Here is a 24,591-nt window from a genome sequence, read left to right on the forward strand (position 1 = left end):
TATATATTTACAAAAAAAAACCTTTTATAATTTAACAAAATTCATTCATTATCTCCAATAAATAAATAAAATGAAAAATAGTGTAGATATTATTATCAAATGAAAAATAGGATATATATTGTTATTACCCAGTTCTTTTCGATTGAGTTTTTTAATTGGACAGTGCTGTTAACAAAGGATGCATCTATAATACAAATCGTTTAATATGTAAAACTCATTAAGTATTTTATTTTTATAAAAAGTTATGTTAATAAGATATTGATAATCATTTAATCAAATTATTTTTCTGTCAATAATAATATAATTTGATTCAATAACTATCGATATTTAATCAATATTATTTTTTATAAAAATAAAATATTTAACAAATTTTACCCATCAAAGGTTCTAAATTATTGATGCGAATTTCGTGACGAGCTCACATAGACCCGACAGTTCTCTCCAATTCCGATTTGAACCGGAGCGAATCCTCTCCTCTCCAAAGTTTAGAATGAAAACCCCAGGAACCAACCAAAATAGATTGTTTTGTTTTTTTCTGCCCCTCTCTATGTCTCTCTCTCTCTCTCAGCTACTTTCTCTCTCTACATTTCTGCTACTCGGCTGCTCTGTTTTGAGCTCTGTAGTAGGAGGAGACTTTTAAAAGGGCTCTTCTCATCTCCATTGAAGCTCCTCCTCCTCCTCCTCCTCCTCTGCTTTCAATCTCTACTTTTTAGAGAGAGAAAAAGAGTAAAAAAAAGGCAAAGGGAATGTATGCTGAAGCTGGGCTAATGTCCCCTTACTTTCAGACCTTCTCTCAAGAAGTACATCAACTTGAAGAGTTCTGTCGTTCTCACGAATCGAATGTTCCAATGGTGAGACCAAATATATAAAAAAAAAAAAAACTCTGTTTCTCTCTCTCTCTCTTTCTGTCTAACTATCTCTCTGATTATGTTGATTTTGTTCACTGACATTTGTTTGATGATGAGCTTGAATGCAGAGTTTTGTGGGTTTTTGTGGGTTTGCTTTGATAATAATTCCTTGTACAGTTAGGGTTTCTGATTTTCTTTGTTGGGTTTTTCGGTCATGTGTGTTTTTCTGGGAATCTGAATTGAATTTTGTTATCCTAAGTTCAATTTTGTCAATTCTTTAAAATCTTTGTTTGGTTACTGAGAGAATTCGGGAATATCTAATTTCCAAACAGTCTGAAATTTTTTTCACCTTTTTCATTGAACCGCCACAAAAAAAAGTGGAGTGTTGAAGGCAATTGCACATTTATCAACAATGAGGAGATAAAACTAACTAATTTTTCTTTTGATATCTTCAATATATGATTTTTTTTTCCCTTGACTTTTAGCATTTTCTCAACAACCAAACAGATCATATTTGATCACTTTAAACTTTTCTGTTATATGCTAGATCTGGAAACAAGAATATATAAGAATGGAAACTCATATAACAATCATGAGTTCCGTGTTCTATTCTACTTTTCCATTTTTCTTTGATGGAAAAGACAAGTAGCCGCAGATTTGTTTTTTCCATCTCAGCTTTGATTCTCAATTTTCAATTTCTGATGTCTACTTGTTGTTTAAGGGTTCACTTTCCCACCGCAATAATTAAAGTCAAAAAAAGTTGAAGAAAAGCAAAAGCTTATTTAACCTTTTTATTGTTGTTGTTTGTATGTGTTGTGTTTTGGTGTCAAAGGTAATTTTAAAAAGAGGAGAACACCCCTGTGGAGAAATTGCAGTTGATCTGTCTTTTTTGAAAGTGGGTGATTTTTTGGGGCATTTTCCAAGTAAAATAATAATAATTCCATTCAGAGAATTTTAGAGTTAACATTTTTGTTGATTTGAAGAGTATTAGAGGCTACTAAAATCTTTGCTTGGTGAGAAAATTCTACATATATGAACTTTTAGTATTTGGAATTTTTTGGGACCGCTTGCCTTTCGATTTGTGGACAAATTTTCTCCTGTTTGATTTTGCATCACTAGTTTAGTTGCCAAAATTGGAAATACAAAATTTTTAACTTTTTAATTACTCTCAGTCAACTTTTCTCCAATCTTTAGCTTGATTAATAGGGAATATTTAATAGTCATTTTTTCTGATTTATTATAAATTTTGGGCTGAATTTCTAGGATGGTTGCTTGTTTTTTCTTCCCAGTTAAACCTTTGTCCATTTGGGACTCCTGTCTCATACTTTTGTGTATCATCCGTATGCTGAAACCATGCTTATGCTATGGATCAGAACCTTGTTTTTTTGGTTTCTTTACTGGCGTATCAATTCATTTGGATCTTCACTTTCACAAAACATTTGAGGAATGTCTTTGTGTTATGAATCATAATTTTCTGTCTCTTTACTCAATTCATTAACTCGTTTCCTCTTCTTCTTTTTTGTTGTAAAACCATAGGTCTCAACCTTAAGGAATGTTCTGGTTTGGAAGTTGTGAAATTTCCAGGATAACTAACCTATAATATACCCATAAATTATTGAATTTGGCCAACTTTACATGACTTTGATATTTGGCATCACATTTCTGCTATAATGCATGAGCCGTGTGTTTTACGTTTGCATTGGACTATTATGTTTTTCATTTTTTCTTTTTTAAGCATAGTCGCACCACCAAGTGCTCTGATTCTAAGGTTGTCACTTCCCATTGAGAGGACATGCATGAATGCTTGCACCCTCTTTCATGATTGTCTTGTTTGAGTTGAGTATATGCGTGAAACCTTGTACATGAGTCAGTTCCGAAAGTATTGATTTCCGAAACTTATAAACGAACTGTTTTTTAAACTCTGTTTACACCATATTGATGCATCAATGGAGGTTTTGCAGATCAGTGTTTCTCTCCCAGACATTACTTTTATTATTGAAGTAATGTTTCTTTCCCTTTTGATTTCACTTATGTTGCAGTTTTCCATAGAAAAAAATGTGTCCTGTATGAAAGTTGTTTCTATCTGAATTGTGGAATTGTGGTGTTGCATGGGAATTCAAACAAAAATTAGAAGCTTTTCATTATGTTCAGAACTTTTTGCCTGCAATATACTGTGTCAAACCTCATTATGATATATATATATATATATGAATGTTCATTTATAATTTTATTCATCTTTTGTGAATTTTAGAATTATTCGTGATGTGTAAATATGTTTTGAATAGTTCCAACATGTTTCCTTCGGAGTTCTGAAACTCTTTTTTTAATGTTGTCTTACTTTGGGCTTGTTCTGTGTGATCCAAATGGTCTTGCATGTCTAAACAGTACTCCAAATGATCCTAATGTAGCTGAATGTTGAAGTTTCATGTTTAAATTTTTTAACTATATTGACTTGTAATGTGAATGGATTGCTGCTGCTATCATAAAATAATTTTGGGTGCATTATTTCTTTGACATAGAAGAAGATTAATACTTTGTGAAATGCTCTCTTGCTTGATAGATTTTGTGGCCTCAGGATCCCAGTTAGGTTTTAGATTCCATTTTGATATATGGATTTCAAATGAAGGGATCTGATAAAATTTATGAAAATATAGTAAAGTTTGTTATCATAGATAGATTGAGATACTAAAGTGGACGATAGATTAGCATAATAAGAAAGTATTTTATTATAATCTTAGCATAGCTGTGAGCCTCTGTTTCGACTTCATTTAAAGGGACCCCTCTTTTTTTTGATTTCTAGAGATTGGAGAGTCATTTAAAGGTGCTTTCTCCGTCTTGACTAGAGTTGTCTAGTTCTTTTGTTGAGGACTCGTCCTCACTTTGTACTTTTTATCTTTAATAACATTCTTTCTGCTGTTGAAAAAAAAAAAAACTATAATCCGTAGTATGAAGGATTTCAAAATAACTTCCTTTACTTTGTATTTCAAATCCATCATGGTAAGGCTTTCAAATTCAATCTTAAAGTCCAGTACTAAACCATCATGTCTAAATTTGAGTAATTCGCCTAAATTGATTCGTGTCCAAATCCTTTCACTTGAAATCCATAAATCCAAAGGAAACCTTAGTGTTTTGCTTGTTTTGCATGTATTCCCTAATCATTTCTGCGTTCAATAGTGAATCTTAGAAGCTATTGATGTTTTTTCTTCCCAATGTAGGGCAACCTGGTTCAGACCTCCACCATATTGGAGTATGACATGGGGGGAGAAGGGGATCTATTCAACGCTCCGGAACCGATTATTGAAGAACCAACTGTAGGCCTTGATCCCATGACAGCTGCCATTTCAATGATCTCTTGTGGGGAAGATATCATATCCTCCCAAACACTCAAGACCGCGGACATCGAATCAATTCAAAATGACCAACTTTTGAGTGAGGTTTTCTATGAATGCAAGAAGGATATCTTGGCAAAAGATGCTATTGAAACACCGCTATCTGATGGATTGGATATCAAGATTCCTGTTGTAGGGACGAATGAAAATCTGATTGCAGAGGACAAATTGTTTCCTGAAGGGTCTTTCCAGAAGAGTGGTAGTTCAGGGTGTTTAAGCTCAATGGAGTGGATTCCAATGAGGCCAAATTTTCTGGATTTTCCTGGAATGGACCTCGGGATGCGAAGGGCGTTCAGTGACAGTGACATTAAGGTCAAGTTTAATTTCTTTCTTGCATTGCTTCTCATCACTGTCATTCCTTTACATCTTTGTTTCTCTAATTCATTTTGAAATTAACACTTCTACAAGTAAATTTGAGCACACCTATTATGGTTGCAGAGTTTAGGACATCTGGGAGACTTCATATTGTTGGTATGAAGCTGATCCTAGATATATATATCCTAAGAAGCATGGCACAGACACACCGACACAAAATATTTAAGTCTTTTTTCTTTTATTGGATTCCACATTTTTTTCAAATTTGTAAATGTATTTCATGTGTGTCAAAGTGATAGACACTTGTTTTCCTAGTGTCCAAAGTATGTCTGAGTTTTTAAAATGTTACATGTTTGGACATATGTCGGACTGGTGTTGGAAAGTATCTGATAAGTGTTCTTAGAAGTGTCCGTGTTACTGAGTATATATCTATACATGTGTTTATTGTTTTTTTTTTCGTTACATGCTGACATGTGTACATTGCTAAGTGGCTAATCCTGGATATTTAGTGGGAGAACAAGTTATATACCATGTCGCGAAACTAAGGACTCATTATAAGGAACGATTCTTTTTTCATCTGTGAAATCAGATATTGCTTTTGTCTTCATTTTCAATTCTCTGTTTTTTTGTCTACGCATCTGGTTTATCCCACCACGTACCTGTAAATGTATATTTTTCATAGAGTCCTGAGCATCTACTGGTCTTGTGACGAAGTATACAAACTGAGAAATGTTTAGATGTTTTCTGGCCATTTTTCGACAGGATGTGGCTGGGTCATTGATACTGAGTTTTTATGACAGACTCTTGGTAATGGCAATGTAAGCCTCATCCATTCTCCCCTGGGGCTGCCACAATTTATCAACAATTGTACGACTGAAGACCGCAGGCAAAAGCTTTCCCGATACAGGAACAAGAAGACGAAGAGGAATTTCGGCAGGAAAATCAAGGTAATTTATAATTATGATTTTCACTTCCCCTTGTTTCCATTTTATCCCATCAATTATTGGGTCATAGCCAACCAAAATTAAAATGATTCTCAATTGCATTGTTTCATGGACTCTTATATTCCTCCCGATATGATTAGGGCAAGTGTATGAGATGAGTACAACACCCACTTAAATTAGACACTTAGGGCATGTTTGATTAGAAGGATTAAAGCATAGGATTAGGATTATTAATCCGTGGGCCCAATCATCCTATGTTTGTTTTGACATTTTGGTTTAGGACTATTAATCCAATGAATAATTAATCCAACAAATTTGTAGGATTATTAGTAATGGGGTAGGGGTGGGATAGTTAATACCACACTAATTTGATAGGATTATTAATACCTCACTATTAGTATTGTGAATCAAACATGGCCTTAGATCCTTTGGTTTTTACAATATTTTAAAAAGAAGAATCTCAAATTTGGTAGTAAATAAAACCTTTTAGCCTCTGACCTGGATATGAGATGTAAATTCCTTTTTTCCCCCTAAATCCCATATAATTTCAGTTATATTCCTAATAATTTACATCTAATACGTGTTTATATATCTATACCTATACCTATACGTAACTTCTGGAAGATCTAATTCTTTGACATATACTCGCACCCAGTACTGTACCCAAAGTCTAAATAACATAGCTCAATTGTTGGGTCAATCATTCTCAACAATCAATTGTTGGGTCATGCCAAAACAAAACTTGAATCATTCTCGTTGTGAGCATACTTGCAGTATGCGTGCAGGAAAGCACTGGCCGATAATCAGCCAAGGATTCGTGGAAGGTTTGCAAAGACAGAAGAATCTGACATTCCGAAGAAGCAATAACTGTCAACTCTACCACAGTATGAAGAACGGTAGGAATGAAGTGAGATTAGCAGTCATGTAAAGCCTGGCATAAACTCGGCAGAAGCTTAAATCAGGTTATGCTCAATAAGACGGTCCGGACCCCCAACAGCTGCAAAATTAGTTGATCTCATATATATGTTCTGTAATAATCAATCTCTGTAGAGCAAAATGTCCAACTAGGGTTGTATATATTGTGTGTGGAATAAAAACTATTAAGTCAAAAAAAGTTGTACTTTGTTTGCATATAAGTTATGAAATCCTAAAAGGGTACCTACTACTGATTGTTGAGGGAAAGTAGAAACTAACAGTTCAGATTCTCTAGAGTGATTTTTTGTATGGCTTATATATATACATATACATTTATTTAGTTTTTTTTTTTTAACGGAGCTATTAGTACTATTATACCTTTTACTTTTGTGAAATTAAATCTTGAGACTACAAAAAAATTACTCTAGAGGATCTGGATTCATTACATACAACATTTTCTCTTACAACCAAAACCATTTTGCCCATAAGAATTTGCACACCATAAAATTGTAAACTAGCCTCTGTATGTTTTTTTGTTTTTTAGGATCCAAAATTACTTCAAAGAATATGATAAAAGGAGAAGCTGCTAAAAGCAATTCCAAGTATTTTGCTACTAGAAGTACATAAAAAAAAAAGAAGAGTATATTTTGTATTTTGTTTAATCACTTTACTAAATGTGTACTTAAATATTTTGTACTTTTGAAATTTAGAATGCCTAGCCTGTAAGACTAATTGTAGGTATAGCCAAGAGAGGATGAGGCAAAATATCTACCCTGTTGCCTATTCTGTTGGGATCAGGATCCTCTCCTGTGTTTCCCATCCTGCTCTGGTCCTATACTTTCCACAAGATGGTGATGCGTGGCATGAAGGCAATCCAATGGTTTGAATGATGCCACGTCGCAGAGAGAATAAGTGAGAAAAAACTTCAAAATATCTACCATGTTGCCGTCGATGGAGGAGGAGGAGGATAAGGAGGGAAGGTAGGTGTGGGTGAATCTATGTAAGTGAAGTGGTAGTCCTACAACGATCCAAAATGGAGCCGCTCTCATCATTGTTTTCTCCCCGACATGGCGTCATTCAGCCTATCAGATTGCGTTCTTGCCATGCGTGCTTGGAAAGTGTGGGACTAATGTAGACGAAACGCATGAGAGGATGATCCATTCTATTGGAGCTCCATTATGTGATAAAATTAGGCAAAATGTTTAAATGTCTCTCCAATTGAAAATGTTCTAATGACAAATGAAGCAAATAAAAACTTTAACGCTGTGTTTGGTTGGGGGATTTGGGAAGGGAAATGGAAAGAGAAATGGAAATGAAAGGAAAAGGAGAAAGAATTAATAGAATTTCAAATCCCAACTATGTTTGGTTGTGTTGGTTATAAAATAAAATTGATGTCCTAAAAGGTATCCTATTTCTTTATTTATTTCTCACCCCCTTTCTTTTCCCATATATTTTTTATTATAACCAAACATAAATAGGATTACATTTCTCATTCCTTTTCCAAATCCCACCTCAAAAACTCCAACCAAACACAGCATAAAAGTTCTCACATCCAGACACCCAAATTTGGGGTAATGAGATGCACGCCATACTTTATCACTTTTTTTTTTTTTGATAATCTAAGACATGATCCCTTTCAAATTAGATTAGAATATTAATTTCATTACTAGTTAAACTAAAGATCTAGAGATTATAACTCCAAAATCTTACTAACTCCACTACACCCTTGACTCACATAAGTACAATTTTTAATAACTCATATGATAGTGGAGATATTGTCATTGGGTAGAAACTCTTGGCTACAAGCCCATACTTATATGAATGCATTTTCACATATTTAACTTGTACTTTGAAAAAACAGAGGGAGAGAGAGAGAGAGAGAGAGAGAGAGAGAGAGAGAGATGGCACAACACAACCATACTTTAGGTTTGTACCATATTGGGCTTTTTTAAGGCTTCACATGATCCAACATGGCTGTCCAATTTTAGGGCAGGGCCTATGTCCATACCAGAAAACACAGTATAAACAAGTCTAGATCTGGCAATTCCCTTTCCTGGCTCTCTCCTTTTCCTTTTGGCATGTCTAAATTTAGCATATCTTCTTCTTCTATCCCTCTCTCTCAGTGTCTTTTTTAAGATCCTTTTCTTCCATATTAGTAGGCTCCATAACCCCAACAGAGCACCCATTTCTTCTTCTTCAGCTGCTTTGTGGACATATAAAGCTCTTCTTCCTCCTGCTCTCTGAATCCACAAATCATTTGATCTCTCTCTCTCTCTCTCTCTCTCTCTCTCCATTTGATGTACTTTCTTTGATGCTAAAATTCTTTCTGAAACAGTAAATCTTGAAACACACAAAATCAAATGATTCTATGGGCCACGTTTCTTTTGGAACACTATTAACCATGGCTGAAAAATTCGAGGCCATTCATATTTAAAGCGCACTATAAATCTTTACGAAACTGCAACAGTTGGCCAAACAAGATTCAAAATCTTGAATTTGATTCACTTTAAATACCTGCTTATAAAAAATAAAAATAAAAATAAAAATAAATAAAAAAAAGCTGCAAATATTGCTATCGAAGCACTATTGCTCCACCTCTTCTTCCAAGCCAACCGTTGGCCCACTCATTGTTTCATCTATCTCACTAATTAATAATATAACACCTGAATTTGTATGTCAACATGTCCCGTCCCCATTAAAAAACAAATTCCAAGACCTTTATTTGTACGACTATAAGACCCACAGATCTCCCTTTTACTCATTTTTCCTCATAATAAATAAATAAATAAATAAAACAAAAAACTATTCCACCTTTCCAAAAATTTATTTATTCTCATTCTCATCCTCATCATCCTCCTCCTCCTCCTCCATCTCCATATATGATTGGTCCTCATCCTCGTCATCCTCCTCGTCCATGTGTGATCGGTACAGTTAGTAGCATGATTATTCCTAGGTGATGGCAGTCCGGTGAACCCCGAGCCGCCTCCGATCTATTTATCCATGATATCTAGCAGTCGTTTCTTCAACACCACCCCCCCCATCTCTCCATTTCTGTCATGGTCATTGCCATTTTAGAAGCCTAAATATTAACCAACCCCATCTACCAGTATAAGACCCGAAAAGTACCCACCAGAGTAGGCTAGGACAAACAAAAACAAAAATTTATAAATTTCTCCACCATATTATAAATAGAGAAAAATTCCCCAAAAAAAATGGGAATCATACCCATTAACGAAGAAGCTATGCAAGATATTCCTACCATAAAAAATGGTTGAAACAATTTTGAATTTAAATCCAACAAAAAAAAAAATGCAAATTTCATTTATACGGCAGCCGATTTTTTGAACACAGAGATGCACAGACAAGACAAGTTATCCTCTGCTTCATATCAGAATTTACATACACACACATTGTAGTGATTTAAAAACCACAATCAACAATTACTTTCAAACAAATTAAATGAACTAGTGTAAATAAAACCCAAAAAATTTCCAAATTGACAAAATATAAAACTCTCTGTTTATTATTATTATTTTTTTTTCAAAATTGGCATTACAAGTTTCTTGGAGCACACTCTTTTCCCATCTCTGTATTTTTAACCCACCACCATGGCTTTCACTAAAAACCCAGCCCAATTTGCCTCAACTTCAGAATTGGACTCATTCCCAAACAAAATCTATATCTGTATCTATCTATCTATATCTATATCTATATATATATATATAATACTATTGCATTGCAATGATAACGCCGACCTCAACTCACTCATCCTAATTCCCTCTCTCTCTCTCTCTCTCTCTCTGATTTTTTCTCTCTCTAAACTTTGATTATATTTCTCTATGTGTATATATTTTGATATAATTGCTAAAAATTATCGTTAAGTTTATGGAAAGTTTATAATATATAATATTGGGTTTTGGTGTATCTTAACATCGACGACTCTTCCTGAGCTTTGTCGATCCCTATTTCAGAGAACACCCATCTCCGATTGATTGATTTCTCGATCTCACTATAAGATTTTCCCGCCCAATTTTCTCTCACTTTCTTACCCAATTCGATTCTATCTCTGTTGGGTTGGTGCAGAGTCTCTCTCTGCTCGTCGGATTTTGGAGCAATTAGGGTTTCGAATCGAGGGAATTAGGGTTTTTGGACGATGATAATCAAGCGGAACTTGAAATCGGTAATGCCGACTCTGAAGCGATGCAGAGTCAGCGAATCGAATGGTGAAGACGATGAGAGTTCCGTGAATAGGAAGAAACGGAAAGTTAACGGCTATTACCCTCTGCATCTTCTCGGAGAGGTCGCCGTCGGTGTAATTCCGTTCACCGGCTATGGCGGCGACAAGGGGTTTTCCGGCATAGCCGCGGCGGCGGCGTGGTGTAAGGAGGTATCAGAAGTGGAATCGAAATTGAAAAGTGAGGAGAAGGTGGTGAAGGAATTGAACAATCCAGTACCCGAGGCTTCTTCGAGGACTCCGCTTGTGAGGACTTCTCGAGGGCGTGTTCAGGTACTTCCTTCTCGATTCAATGATTCAATTCTTGATAATTGGAAGAAAGATAGTAAATCTAGTGTCAGAGAATTGAGTTTGGACCCTGAATTCACTCCTTATAAGGAGAAATTTAGCTTTAAAACCCCTAAAATTCGCGGACAAATAGCTAGTAAGGCGCGTAATGGGGACAAAGTTAGCTATCAATGTCGTCAATTACCACCATTGTTAGGGAATGGACAAGTTGTGTATCAGAAGTCCAAGAATTTTAATGTTGGGAAGCAATTGAGTTCTCGTAGTACCGTATCATCGCTCCATGAGCGATTTGTCGACGCAGAAAAATCGCCAATTGAGGAACCGGAGGAACCTATAGATTTGACTGACATTGATGGATTGTTGGAGGAGGATGGTGAGAAGAAATGTGGGTTGTATGGCCTGAATGACTTTGTTTCTGGCGATATAGTTTGGGCAATGTCAGGGAAGAACTATCCTGCGTGGCCAGCTATTGTTCTCGATCCCAAATCGCAAGCTCCCCAGCAAGTTCTGAGTTTTCGGGTCGCCAATGCTGTTTGTGTGATGTTCTTTGGTTACTCTGGAAATGGAACACAAAGGGTAAGTTATTATACGTTCTCCCAAACTTAGTTGCTTTATATGGACTTCACTATTGTGATATCTATCTATACTATATGTGATATTATATAAAGCCTATTGCCAAGTTGGTATGAACACTTTTGTCATAGTTTTTCTTATTCCTAAATTACCCTTTTGTAACTGCTGAGTTCAGGCACAGGTTTCCTTCCGTAACTGCCTATCTATAACTCTGCCAATTTCAAGCACACCCTACCATCTAGTATAAATATATACACGCACATATGATGTATGTTTGTTTATATAGTTAACAAGAATATCTGTCTGTATTTATGTACATTCTTTAATAAATGTTGATGTGCAGGACTATGCTTGGGTTAAACGTGGAAGGATATTTCCGTTCATAGATTTTGTAGACAGGTGTGTAACTGCTGGGTTTATGTGCCTCACCATTGGGCGGTTTCATAAGTATGCCTAAATTTTGTCTTTGGTTCAGGTTTCAGGGACAGACTGACTTGAATGATAGCAAGCCCAGCAATCTTCGGTCTGCGATAGAAGAGGCATTTTTGGCAGAACAAGGTTTTACTGAGATGTTAATGGTGGAAATTAATGCAGCGGCTGGGAATCTTTATTATTTAGAATCTATTCGTGGAGGAGTCCAGGAAGCTACTGATTCAAATCAGGAATGCGACACTCAGAAGCAGGCAAGTTACTTTAAAATTCACGGTTCATTTTTTACTTCCTTAAATGTTTGATAATATATTGATGGCCGCAGAATTGCTTTTGTACTTTTTTTAGTGTTAAATGAATATCATACTGCATATCTAGGTCTGGTATTGGACCTTGGGTTTGATTAGTGATTAGTTCTTCTTTAGTTGTGGGATTCTAATCCGTATTCTATAGACTTCCTAGGGGCTTGTTTGTTTTGAGAGGTAGGTGTCAGGACTGGACTAATAGTGAGGAGGGGATAACAATTATCATGTTTGTTTTCAAAATGGACCTCAGGATTCATAGGGACTATGAAAGGCCTTGAATGAGGGGACTAGTAGTGGCCTAGGGGAGGTGGTATTCAAAGATGAATCCCTTGGGACTATGGGTTAATTGACTATTTTACCCTTGTGTTTATAATTTATTGCTAAATTTATTACTATGATATTCACTTTGAACATTTATTAATAGTCCGATGGTCATAAAACAAACACTATTTTTCTTAGTCCCCTCAACAATCCCCACACTAACAATCTCCTCACTAACAAACCCCACACTAACAATCCCACCCAACCTAACTTTGAAAACAAACGGGGCCCTAATGTATAAATCTTTGTCCTTTCAGTACTAGGGTTCATTAAATTTATTTTCTTTGTGCACTATCACTACATATTTAAAAATAACAATATGTGGTCTTGTGGAATGAGTCTTTTACTTAAAATCTTTCAAATAAAATGAAGACTCCAATTCCTGGAAGTCACCTGTGTAATTCCTGTTCTAAGGTTTGTATTATATGCCTTGTGCTGGGGTGTTTATATCGTTGTATTCTATACCAAAATGTTCACTGAAACCGTTCAGATGTGGGATGTGTATTGTTGACTATTCTATTCATTTTCACTGCAGTTAAAAAAATCAAAACATTCTTGTGGCATTTGCAAGAAGATCAGGAATTATTCAGACAGTGGCACTTGGGTGAGGCATACAATCTAAAATGATTTTTTGATTACATATATGTAGGGGTTGGCTTCTCTCCTGTTGAACTGAGTCTAACAAAAAAATTTGTGGGAGTCTAGTGGGTCCCATGGTGGGCCTCAGCCTCTCACATAATTTTGTACTGGACTCCAGTCCAACTGGAGAGAAGCTTATCCCATACCCATATATATGCTCACGCGCGCTCGCGCACACACACACACGTGTTTATTTTTTATTTATATACTTTCTTTTTGGAGAAAATTTGTATAATCTGTTAATCAATTCAATGATTGGCTATTTCACTGATTAGGTACGCTGTGATGGTTGTAAAGTTTGGCTGCATGCAGCATGTGACAAAGTTTCCCCCAATTTTTCCAAGGTCTGCTCATCACATGCTCTATTAAAATGTTATTTTTCTTTTTTGTCAACATCTAAGTGCATGCAGGGTGACTTTCACTTGTTTTCTCCAGGATTTGGCAGCGACTGATTATTACTGCCCTGAATGCCGAGCAAAGTTCAATTTTGAATTATCAGATTCAGAAAACTGTCAGCCTAAAGTCAAGTAAGTCTGTACTAGCTATCACTGGTTACTGCTTATGTGGTATTGGGACCAGAATTTCACGTTTTCTTCTGCATATCTAATGATGGGTAGATATTTATGCAGAAATAACAAGAAGAATGTGCTGCCTGACAAGGTTATAGTTGTCTGCTCAGGTGTGGAAGGCATATATTTTCCAAGCCTTCATTTGTAAGCATCAATACCTTCAAGCATCAATACTTCCAAAAAAATGTTCCTTCTTTTCTTTCTAGTGCTTAATTTCTTTCCTTCCAAAAACAACTAACTTTTTTCCTTGATGCAGATCTCTAGCTAGAATTACGTTATGATGCTTATAAATCAAACATATTTTGGTTAGCATCTTGATAACAAACATTCTCTAGTTCCCAAGTATCCCAATTTGTCCTTGAAATTCTCCCAAAGCAGATGATTCTCTATTGAACATTGTTCATCTCAGGGTCACTCAGAGTCAGAGTATCAATCCAACATAGTTTAAGTTTATTATCAAATAATGAAGCTAATGGCCCTCACAATTGAAACTCTTTGATTGATTAATGTGAACTACTAAAAAATTAGCTGCTACAAACCATTGGCAATCAGTTATGGTATCTACTACATTGCTCCTTCCACCAAAACCTGTTTTCTTTTTGCTTCTCCTAGTCGTCAAGCCTGATTAATTTGACTCGTCCTCAACTGTCGCTTTGTGTAGTTCTTCTTTCGAACACTTGGTTGAGTTTTAGGTTCTTGGATCTTTGGTGCATCAATTAATCAAGCCAATCAGCTTGAATTTCTATGATCACATTCAGAGCTATGATTGTTTCAGTTTTGAGTCTTAGTTTGCTCTGTTCTCAAAACATACTCAACTCCTTTTTTATATATTTCTTTTCTTTCCTTTCTTGGCAGAGTTGTTTGCAAATGTGGATCTTGTGGGACAGAAAAACAGGCACTTAACGAATGGGAGCGACATACGGGTTCAAAAGCAAAAAATTGGAAGACTAGTGTCAGAGTAAAAGGTTCCATGTTGCCACTGGAACAATGGGTTTGTACTTGAAGCTGATCTTGTTTTTTCCTGCATATTAATTTTTCCTCCCTCAACTTGCACTTACATAGACTTATTTGTGTATGCATGTTTATATGGATTGCTGTTAAAGATGAATTGCTTCAATTTTATTAAAATGATCACAAATCAGAACTGCTCTTTTTATCTAATGCCAAATGTTCTCTGGTCTCCATAATTGATTGGTTTCACCTCAGGCTTAGGGTAAGCATTCCAGTGCATAATATTTATTAAAAAAATATATATTTATTTTCTATGTTTATTGTCTAGTTGATAGCTTATAGTGTGCCATAGATGTCTAGGATTTAAATATTGGATGGTCCTGGTGCTCACGTTGGGGAATTATTCATTTTTAGGGTCCAAAGCATATTGATATAAGATCTTTGGCTGATATAGGACATTGATATCTCTAAATATTGTATTTAGCAGCTTAAGAAAGCTTGGCCTATTGATAGTTAAAACCATGTAAAATGTATGTAGGATATAATGCCAACCAGATACTGTCGTATGAAAAGTGAAGTTGACTTATTAACATTGTCCAGAAAAGATCTAGCTTGGTTACACAAGTTTTTAAAGCATATATCATGTTTCAACTTTCTAGTAGAATTATGATTGATCTTTCTAGGAATCAGACCTATAGGCTATAGCTGATAGATTTGAATGATATTGTGATTTTGGACTATGAACCAGGTTGAATTAAACTGAAAATATACCCAAACCTCTAACATCCTTTTCTTTCTTAAATTTTTTTTTATCTTTATTTATGTTTGTGTGGTGATGAACATGCACCTGCACCAGCATATATAGATATGCATATGCATGCATGTTCCTACCAAATTTTAATGTCCATGTTTTCTATTTTCTTTTCTTTTTTTTTTTTGTTTGGATTTGTTTAATACTAAACTTCATATTAACTTTCATCAATATTTTCGAAGAGTTCAATATCTATAAACTTTTTTATTCCTTGCATTAGTTTTTAAAAATACAAATAAATAAATAAAAATAAAAAAGGAAAGTACTTATTTTTCGGTTTAAAGGGAATGGAAACTGTCGTTTTCTTTCTACATTATTGAACATAATATTTTATCTTTTCCTTCTTTTTTTTTTTTTTTTCCCTTTGTGAATTATGAAAGATGCCTCACTACATAGATCTTTATTTGTGTATGGCCACTTCTTATATGAGAGATGCATATATCTAATAGAATCTTATTTGGTTTCGCAGATGCTGCAGATAGCAGAGTATCATGCACGTACTGTTGTTTCTGTTAATTGTCTTAAGCGCCCCTCAATAAAAGTGCGAAAGCAGAAGTTGCTTACTTTTTTGCAAGGTTACTGATCTTCTAAGCATATAATTTTATAATTTGGTATTATGGTGCAGTTTGTTGCACCTGCTGTAGCACCAGTGAACTGACTTTACAATATTTTGATTTGACAGAGAAATATGAGCCTGTTTATGCCAAGTGGACAACAGAACGGTGTGCTGTATGTAGATGGGTTGAAGACTGGGACTACAACAAAATTATTATATGCAACAGGTTTTTGTCAATAAGGAACATCTTTTTTCTTGATACACACACTGAAAACCGGGTTCTCAAAAATGGTATTTGGAACTATAATACTATTACTAATAGCCAACAATTCAAGGACACCTGTAGGATGCCCCCCCTATGACTTGCTGAGGGTGTAAAAACTGTCTGGTCTGGCAATTCCGGGCCATCCAAATTGTGGACTTATTCCTAGCATCTAAGGATGTTTCTCTCTTCAAGAACATAGACTCAATGAGATGTTTTGAAATTCTGTTAATCCAAGTCACTATTCCTTTAGTAAAGTTGTAGACATTGCCCTTGCATGGTATATTTTTTGAATGAAATACACGTGTTAAACTTTTCCTTCACATTATCAGTTTGACCTTCTGCAAGAATATCTGGCAATTAAAGGCAAATTTATCTGTTGTCTAGACATGGTACTAAATTTTAAGTACTTTAATTAATGTTTTTATATTTCTGTCAGATGCCAAATTGCTGTTCATCAAGAATGCTATGGAGCACGAAATGTTAAAGATTTTACTTCATGGGTTTGTCGAGCATGCGAGTCACCTGATATCAAGCGGGAGTGTTGCCTCTGTCCTGTAAAAGGCATGTTCCTAAACTGAAATGAAAACATTCTTTTGGTATTTTTTTTGTTTTGTCTTTCCATCTCCCATTGGAGAAGCTAATGAGAATTTTCCCTAAAAATTACTGTCTGAAGGATGATTTCGTAGGCATAATGTGAAATTTTTTAGTGATTACTCTACACTTGTGAAGTGTTTTCGGAAGGGTGATTTGTCATAGTTAGCACCACAAAATGCTTTCTGATAGATGATTTATCCTACTTAACTTGACCTCCATAAGTTTACAAGTTTGTTTAGTTTTGTCAAAGTTATGAGAATTTTGGGTAGTGGGAGTGGGGAATTGTTGAATTAACTATTTTAGTAGGGAATCAACCTCATTATGTTAAAGATTATGGATGATGTGGCTTCTTGACAGAATTGTTCAAATCATGTTTGCACCCAAAATTTGTTTTTTTGTGGATGGCAAGACGAAGAGGGAAAGGAAGACAAAGGCATTTATGGAATTAAAAATTTGAATACACCAAAAGTTCTGTTTTATGCTATATTTTAGATGTTACCTTATAAATAAATAAAAAGTCTAGTGCCAGCATTGGTCCCATCGATATGGTTACTGTCCTGTCAAGAGATTTCTTTTGTCTTCAAGTGTCTTGTGGGCTTCATAAGTGTCGAGAGAGTATAATAGCACGTACTAAGTGTTTGTAAATTGTTATCTTTTATCTTCTAATGTTGCTCCTTTTCCCTTGTTAGGAGGTGCTTTGAAGCCTACTGATGTCGAGTCATTGTGGGTTCATGTTACTTGTGCTTGGTTTCAACCTGAAGTTTCTTTCTCAAGTGATGAAAACATGGAGCCTGCTGTTGGAATCTTGAGAATCCCATCACACTCTTTTGTAAAGGTAGAAAAAGTGTTTTTTTTAAACTGCTTTAAAGGTGACTCTGTTTATCTTTTTCAAAGGTAGAATAACTTTTTACTTTATTGTGTTTTTCATTTTTTTAATAGCCACCTTCCAAGTTTATGGATCTCTTGGAATATAAAACTATAATAAAAAAATGGGTTGTGATCCATCGAGAGAGAGAAAAAAATGGGAAAGTATACTGATTTCTTCCATGAGAATATATTTTATAATGAATCAAATGTGTGTCACTGTGTTTGTTGCTACATTTGCTGGTATTGTAACTGAGACAGTGTTGTTACTCTCTCTCTCTCTCTCTAAATTTTACTTTAGGATTAGTGTAAACCAGAAGTGATCCAGAATGCAACATTTGATCAATCATGAAAAATTAATGTCTCATTTTAGTTTGAATTGTCAGTATGCTGATGGATAATGATTTGCGGGTTTTAATGTACATGAGTCATTTGATGTTGGAACCTAAACTGTATCTTCTTTTTATGAGTGTCAGATCTGCGTAATCTGCAAGCAAATTCATGGTTCCTGCACACAGTGTTGCAAGTGTTCCACTTATTACCATGCAGTATGTGCTTCAAGGGCGGGGTATCGTATGGAGGTGAGTTAACAATATGTATTTACATGTTTTCGAGATATGAAATGGTTTGTTTGTTCATAACATCTCCCATCACACTTATCCATACACATGTATCCACTTGTTTATTTATATTTTTAGAAACCAACAGTACCTTCTGCTTCTATCTCTGCTATATTTGGATGTACACAATGATTGAAGGTACCGAGGGAAAGAAATATCATTTTGTGGATTGAAAATTGAGTTGTGAAGTTTTCTGCACTCACAAGTTGATTAATGTGCAATTTTTTATGGTGTGATTTGTGTGGTGCAACTGATTGCTAGTATGAACAGCAAGCTGTAGTGAAGTGAGGTAGTTTTTATATGTTGAAAGATATTGAAAGATTTGGTTATAGAAGTACAAAATCTTGACCCTAAAATTCATGGTTTAATTCTATGAATTTTACTAAGCATTTCATGTTAATGATCAACCTTCTATCTCTATACATAATGATAATTTTGGTTTCATTTTTTTAAATGCTTACTTCATCTAAAAAGAGAAATGATCAACCAGTAAATTTGATTCATTGTACCTTGATAAAAGCTTCAACTCACTCTCTCTATTGGTGTGTGTTTGGAAGTATGAATGGGTGTGTGCCTATCTTTTATCTAAAATCTTTGTAAATAAATACCTAGGAATCTTTCCACTGATTCAGTAAATATATCTCCGTTCTGGAATTAAGTGTCTTCAGGATGATCAACCCTGAATTGGAATCTTTTTCTTTTTTAACTACGTAGATTTCTGTTATTTTCTACTTTGACGTAATTTTTACTGTTGCAGAACAAGTAATTTAACTACGTAGATTTCTGTTATTTTATACTTTGATGTAACTGTTGCAGAACAAGTAAAATATTAGGTTATTACAATTGAAAAATTATCGACCTTTGAATCTTAAGAGATTATTCATGTGACTGAACTAAAAGTTCTCTGTTCTTTTCTTAAGTTAATTTCAAATTAATTAGATCATATGTTAAAATTGTATGTATCACATTTGGTGGTGTCTTTGTGTATGATCGAAAATTGTGAAAATATATTCTCAAACATAATTTTGAAGGAGCTACTCCATCTAACCCTGGGATTTTTTGCAAAAACATTTATGGTATTAGCATTAGAGAATGCCTAGAACTTAAATGTACATTTTTGTGGATAACAAAATTGGTGTTTTGTGCAGTCTCAATAAATCAATCTGTTTCATCCTAATAAATGGGTAAGGCATCCTTCCTTGTGATGATGGATAGGGAAGGGTAGGTTACTGGGGTTGAATCAGTGGTATCTACCACTCAATATGAATCTTAGTTATCCCTTTGTGTTACAGGTCAATCCTACTCCACTAGTACCAATAGGCGGCATGGACACATTACACCTAGGAATCGATAACACAAAAACTTTGTAATAAATTACCCCTTTCCTTATCAGGCTGAGGACTAACAAGAATGGTTGGGACAACAAACATCCATCTTGTTCATATTTTGGATACCTGTATAACCATTAAAGGTTGTTGAAGTGACTAATACCTAGTAATTAGGAGGCATTGAGAACGAAGAAATTGTTGGAGTTATTATTTCTATCAAGTACTAACAATTAGTGGGGTATCTATCTCTCTATTTGAATCTTAGCTATCCCTCGGAGGAACAGTAGGGTTGCCATGTTGCGATATAAGAATTTACACAAGTAATCTAATGTCAGGTGCTTGCTGCTTGTGACATAGTTGTAGCACAAAGGTTCTAACCAGTTGTCACATAGTTACTAATGTGATGAATACCTTTTGAATTGCAGTTGCATTGCTTGGAAAAAAATGGGAAACAAATTACAAAAATGGTTTCATATTGTGCTTATCACAGGTAAAAGTCTCTCTCTCTCCCTCTCTCTCTCTCTCTCACACACACATGTTTTTGCTGCCAGAGTTCCATTAGTTCCCAATGGCCCTTCTTCTGATGGGGTTTAAGGGCATGTTTTGACTCTACCTAGCATATTTCATAAGCAACTTTGTGTCCCATCTATCCCTTGTGCTAATAACGCCAAAGGTTAAGTATGTATCAAGTGACCTCTCCCCTCACACCTTGCATTGGCAGGACCGGAATTACACAATGCCCTTGCTTTTATTTATTTCACTTTACATTTTGTCTCCTGGGATTCTTTTCATATTTTATTTATTTACAATCTTCTTGTTGAGAACAGGGCTCCAAATCCCGATACTGTTCTAATCATGCAGACTCCTCGAGGGGTTTTTTCCACCAAAAACCTTATCCAAGACAAAAAGCGCACTGGTTCAAGGCTAATTTCGTCGAACAGATTGAAACTTCAAGAACCTCCAATAATGGAGATCAATGAGATTGAGCCAAATTCTGCTGCAAGATGTCGAACCTTTAAAAGATTGAAGAATAAGGTACCTTTGAAATTCATATACTTCTAAAGGTGTCAGTTCACCTGAACAATGCAGTGAAATTTGGAATGCTTTGTGGGCCACATACAATTTAGAAAGTGGGGTTGGAGGGTCTGCACAACCTGCCCTACTTTGTTTTTATTTCCTTATCCTGATTTCCCTTTTGTGTCATCTTTATTCCTGTAAGTCAAAAATTTACTTACTTAATGCTTTTGGCTGAAGTGATCTTTTTTTTGAAGAAAAATTTGTCTTGTCCTTTCTCAAAAAGATTTGTTTGTGTGCAAAACAGCCTCTGGAACAGATGCAGTGAACAACTATGTCATTCCTGCAAAAATGCAGTCTCTTCTTCCTGCTTTACTACTCTTTATGCAAGATTGCTTCCAAGTCTTGTCCTCAATCTTGTACTAGTTTCCATTTCTATGTGTATCTTCTGGCGATGCATTTGATGCCTTGCCTTAGTCTGGTAGTTTTAAGTGTAGTCCATTATTAAGTGTAGTTTATTAGTATGTGCTGGGCACTGCCAAAGATCTGCACTAAGGATGCATAAAAAGGCAAATGCAAACAAGGTCAAAACTATTTTGCCTTGAAATTATGCACTAGTTATCAACTTGTCATTCGACATTAATCTTCCTTTTGTTTTACTTACATTTAATTTGTATCTTACTTTAGTGTTCTATCTTGCATATTTTGTAAAATGGTCTACAACAAATTGAATGATCTACCTTTCGACTACTTGAAGGACAATACTCCTTATTGATTATGTTAGAGCAACTCCAACGGTGAATTGGTAAAATGAATAGCTAAAGCTATAATTTAGCAATGCACAATGCAAAGAAGTTCTAGGATAGCAATGTTGCTCCAATGGTGAAATTGTTATTTTTTTAGCTTAACCAACACTGTACCAACATCAACCGGGCGACTGGCGGGCTTGCAAAATTCTGTTGATGAGTTCTTTAGCTATAGATAAAACTTGTGCCAAATTTGACACAAGATATAGTAATTGCTATTTTTAGCAGCCCATTGGAGCTCCATATTTTCCCACACCTGCTATATTATAGCAATAGCATCTCTGATAGCTCACCATTGGAGTTGCTCCTGTGCCATTCTAGTTTTAAACGGTTACATGTTGACTTTGACATGTTGAGCAACAATGCATGTGCTTATAATATTGTTGAGTTCTTTTTTTGCAAATTTTGCTAAAATGAAGCTACAAGTTTTAGTTTTCCACATTTGTATATGATATGTATTATCTTTTATAAAATCTTTCTTTTTGACTTTTAAGGACAATTTTCAGTCATCTGTTTATGCTTAAAGATTATACATAACTATTTCATTTCTTGTTATTATTACATGTGCCCATTCTTATCCCTCTCTTTTTCTGCTTGATAGAAGACAGGTGAACAGGCCATTCCCATAGCCCATCGAGTGATGGGACCTTGCCATCATTCTTTAAGTGCAATACAAAGATTGAATGCATTCAGAGTAAGTTGCATTCTATGGTTTTTGCTCTCATCCAGTTTGATTTGGGCATCAGAAGCAACAAGTGGAACTAATATGTATGTTTTTTCATTTAAACAGGAAATAGATGAGCCTAAAGCATTTTCTACTTTCAGGGAACGGTTGCACCACTTACAGGCAAATTTTATTAAATCTCCATCTTCTTTCTTTCTTTCGACTTTTCCCCGCTTTTCTTTTTTGGGGTTTTGGGCAATGAGGGCAGTTGATCCCCAACATGAAAGGTTTGAGTTCAGGTCATTTCCTAAGTTGACTGTTATCGCTTCTTTTTTGTCTTTCATTTATGAGTCCAGAGAACCGAGAATGATCGGGTTTGCTTTGGGAGATCTGGAATTCATGGATGGGGACTCTTTGCACGTCGAAACATCCAAGAAGGAGAAATGGTATGTATTTGCTTATATGTATGTATTTTATTGTTTCACTCATCTTTTGCTTATTAGTTTTTGAAGTGTTAAAACTATTCCGAAGGCACTGCTATGCTTGGAGTTCATGAATTATCAGGAGAGCTGGGGCGTGCTTGGCAGTCCTATTGACATATATAGCCTCTATAGTCCCATTTCCATGCTCTAGATTAGGATGATTCTAAAGGGTAGTCAGTATAATCTGGTAGTAAGAGAAGAATAGCATCATCATGAAAACTAAAGTGGTCCTACATGTGCAGTGAAAACTTTAATTTGCTGGGAAAAGAATTGTGGACTAATTTTAATTTTGATATAAAATTAGTATTATGATTCATCCAACACTGCATGTTTCTCCGTGTGAGCTAGTTTTAGTTAGTTTGTTTGTATGTACGGGACTATATTCTTTGGCAAGGGATTTTTCTTCCCTAGACTATATTGTGTCTGGGTTCACTTGTGCATTACACTACAAAATGTGCAGGGTAACATACCTGTGTTTCTTTCAGGTTCTGGAATATCGTGGTGAGCAGGTTAGGCGAAGTGTTGCAGATTTGAGGGAGGCACGCTACCGTTTAGAAGGCAAAGATTGCTATGTAAGTTCATTGCTTTTGGAAATTTCCTTTCTTCTTCCTTTACTTTTCTTCAAGAACTGCAAAAAAGTAGAAGCGTGATTGGATTTTTAATTTGCAGCTGTTTAAGATAAGTGAAGAAGTTGTAGTAGATGCCACAGATAAGGGAAACATTGCACGCTTAATCAACCATTCAGTAAGTCATTCTTATTGAGATTCTTCATTAATGATTTTCCTTCTATCTGCGCATTGCTGATGATGACGTTGCGTTACCTTTATTTATATATTACTAAATAAATGAAATGGTTGAATTGACAAAACATTCTTGAGTTTTTGTTTTTTTTGTTTCTTTTTGTTTGAGTTATCAGAATCTCTGCTATTTTTTATCTGCTGCTCCGTGATTGGTGCAAGTTCTTCCATTGGCTATATGATGGTTGATTGAATTATTTTGTTTCTAGAATGTGAAAGGAGTCCGTGTTTTACTTATCGTCCCATGGATGTATATATATAGGCATCCATTTTAATCATGTGTTTCTTATTAGGGACCATGTGTGTCATCTCTTCTTACTGTACTTTTTTTCATTCATTTATTTGCAGTGTATGCCCAACTGCTATGCAAGGATCATGAGTGTGGGTCATGATGAGAGTAGGATTGTTCTAATTGCCAAGACTAACGTATCTGCTGGTGACGAGCTGACGTATGTATCTCTCTCTCTCTCTCTCTCTCTCTCTGTGTTAATTTGATTTGGTAAGTTTGCTTCATAAATGATTTTCTTCGGTTGTGTGAATGACAGGTATGATTACTTATTTGATCCGGATGAGTGTGACGAATTCAAAGTCCCTTGCTTGTGTAAAGCTCCAAACTGCAGAAAATTCATGAATTAGGATAGGTACAGACTACAGAGAGAATATAGCCATTGTTTCTCCACAAGGAGCACTAACCCAACCCTCGTTGAGAGGGAGACCTCACAGTTTGGTTATTGAATTTGTAGTTTTTCAGAGAAATATATGTATTTTATTTGTTTTTGTTTTTTTAGCTTGTTTTGATAATTTTCAAGCTTAATAAAAGCTATAAATTTTGCCCAGCTGTTTTTCAGCTCGAGGCGTCTTGACCGTGTGTAAATTATTTGATGCATTTTCATCTTCTTTTTGGTTAAAATTTCATTTGTTCACTTATTTTCCTCCATTTCTTTCAGTAATATAATTATGTGTAAAGATCACTCGAAAAACTATATGAGGTCATAATTGATAAATAGAGTGCCTATATATTATTGGAATTCTTCATCTTTATTTATGGTATGAGACAACCCAAGCTCAAA

At 35.2% G+C, this 24,591-nt stretch overlaps 2 protein-coding genes across 6 annotated transcripts; both read left to right on the forward strand.

Moving 5' to 3' along the window:
* Positions 1-373: 373 nt before the first annotated feature.
* On the forward strand, positions 374-6,610 carry LOC114280827 (uncharacterized). Of its 2 annotated transcripts, none has more exons than XM_028223235.2 (4): positions 374-851; positions 4,064-4,549; positions 5,353-5,499; positions 6,271-6,610. In XM_028223235.2, the coding sequence occupies exons 1-4, from the start codon at positions 747-749 to the stop codon at positions 6,361-6,363; spliced, it is 831 nt and encodes a 276-aa protein (XP_028079036.2). In that variant the 5' UTR covers positions 374-746; the 3' UTR covers positions 6,364-6,610. The 2 variants fall into 2 exon arrangements, with proteins under 2 accessions (XP_028079036.2, XP_028079037.2); XM_028223236.2 differs by having other exon boundaries at positions 421-851; positions 6,282-6,610.
* Positions 6,611-9,848: 3,238 nt separating this feature from the next.
* On the forward strand, positions 9,849-24,395 carry LOC114280828 (histone-lysine N-methyltransferase ATX4). 4 transcript variants are annotated; one of them, XM_028223239.2, is made up of 22 exons: positions 9,849-11,509; positions 11,850-11,905; positions 11,982-12,189; positions 13,097-13,165; positions 13,476-13,544; positions 13,636-13,727; positions 13,830-13,913; positions 14,625-14,760; positions 16,001-16,106; positions 16,214-16,313; positions 16,789-16,913; positions 17,636-17,781; positions 18,287-18,391; positions 20,184-20,248; positions 20,586-20,793; positions 22,180-22,272; positions 22,369-22,425; positions 22,599-22,688; positions 23,210-23,296; positions 23,394-23,468; positions 23,870-23,970; positions 24,067-24,395. In XM_028223239.2, the coding sequence occupies exons 1-22, from the start codon at positions 10,565-10,567 to the stop codon at positions 24,155-24,157; spliced, it is 3,108 nt and encodes a 1,035-aa protein (XP_028079040.2). In that variant the 5' UTR covers positions 9,849-10,564; the 3' UTR covers positions 24,158-24,395. The 4 variants fall into 4 exon arrangements, with proteins under 4 accessions (XP_028079040.2, XP_082738215.1, XP_028079038.2 ...); XM_082882089.1 differs by having other exon boundaries at positions 22,183-22,272; XM_028223237.2 differs by having other exon boundaries at positions 9,950-11,509; positions 13,818-13,913.
* The last annotated feature ends 196 nt before the right edge of the window (positions 24,396-24,591 follow it).

Source organism: Camellia sinensis, chromosome 8, assembly GCF_055761805.1.
Source record: "Camellia sinensis isolate YWXY chromosome 8, ASM5576180v1, whole genome shotgun sequence".
In the NCBI taxonomy this organism is placed as follows: domain Eukaryota; kingdom Viridiplantae; phylum Streptophyta; class Magnoliopsida; order Ericales; family Theaceae; genus Camellia; species Camellia sinensis.

Excerpts from the sequence above, each read along its gene's own strand:
- LOC114280827 (XM_028223235.2), top strand. The coding sequence starts at position 747 with ATGTATGCTGAAGCTGGGCTAATGTCCCCTTACTTTCAGACCTTCTCT. Across the intron at positions 4,550-5,352 it reads TCAGTGACAGTGACATTAAG|ACTCTTGGTAATGGCAATGT; the intron begins GTCAAGTTTAAT and ends TTTTTATGACAG. Across the intron at positions 5,500-6,270 it reads ATTTCGGCAGGAAAATCAAG|TATGCGTGCAGGAAAGCACT; the intron begins GTAATTTATAAT and ends GCATACTTGCAG.
- LOC114280828 (XM_028223237.2), top strand. The coding sequence starts at position 10,565 with ATGATAATCAAGCGGAACTTGAAATCGGTAATGCCGACTCTGAAGCGA. Across the intron at positions 12,190-13,096 it reads AATGCGACACTCAGAAGCAG|TTAAAAAAATCAAAACATTC; the intron begins GCAAGTTACTTT and ends TTTTCACTGCAG. Across the intron at positions 23,971-24,066 it reads TCTGCTGGTGACGAGCTGAC|GTATGATTACTTATTTGATC; the intron begins GTATGTATCTCT and ends TGTGAATGACAG.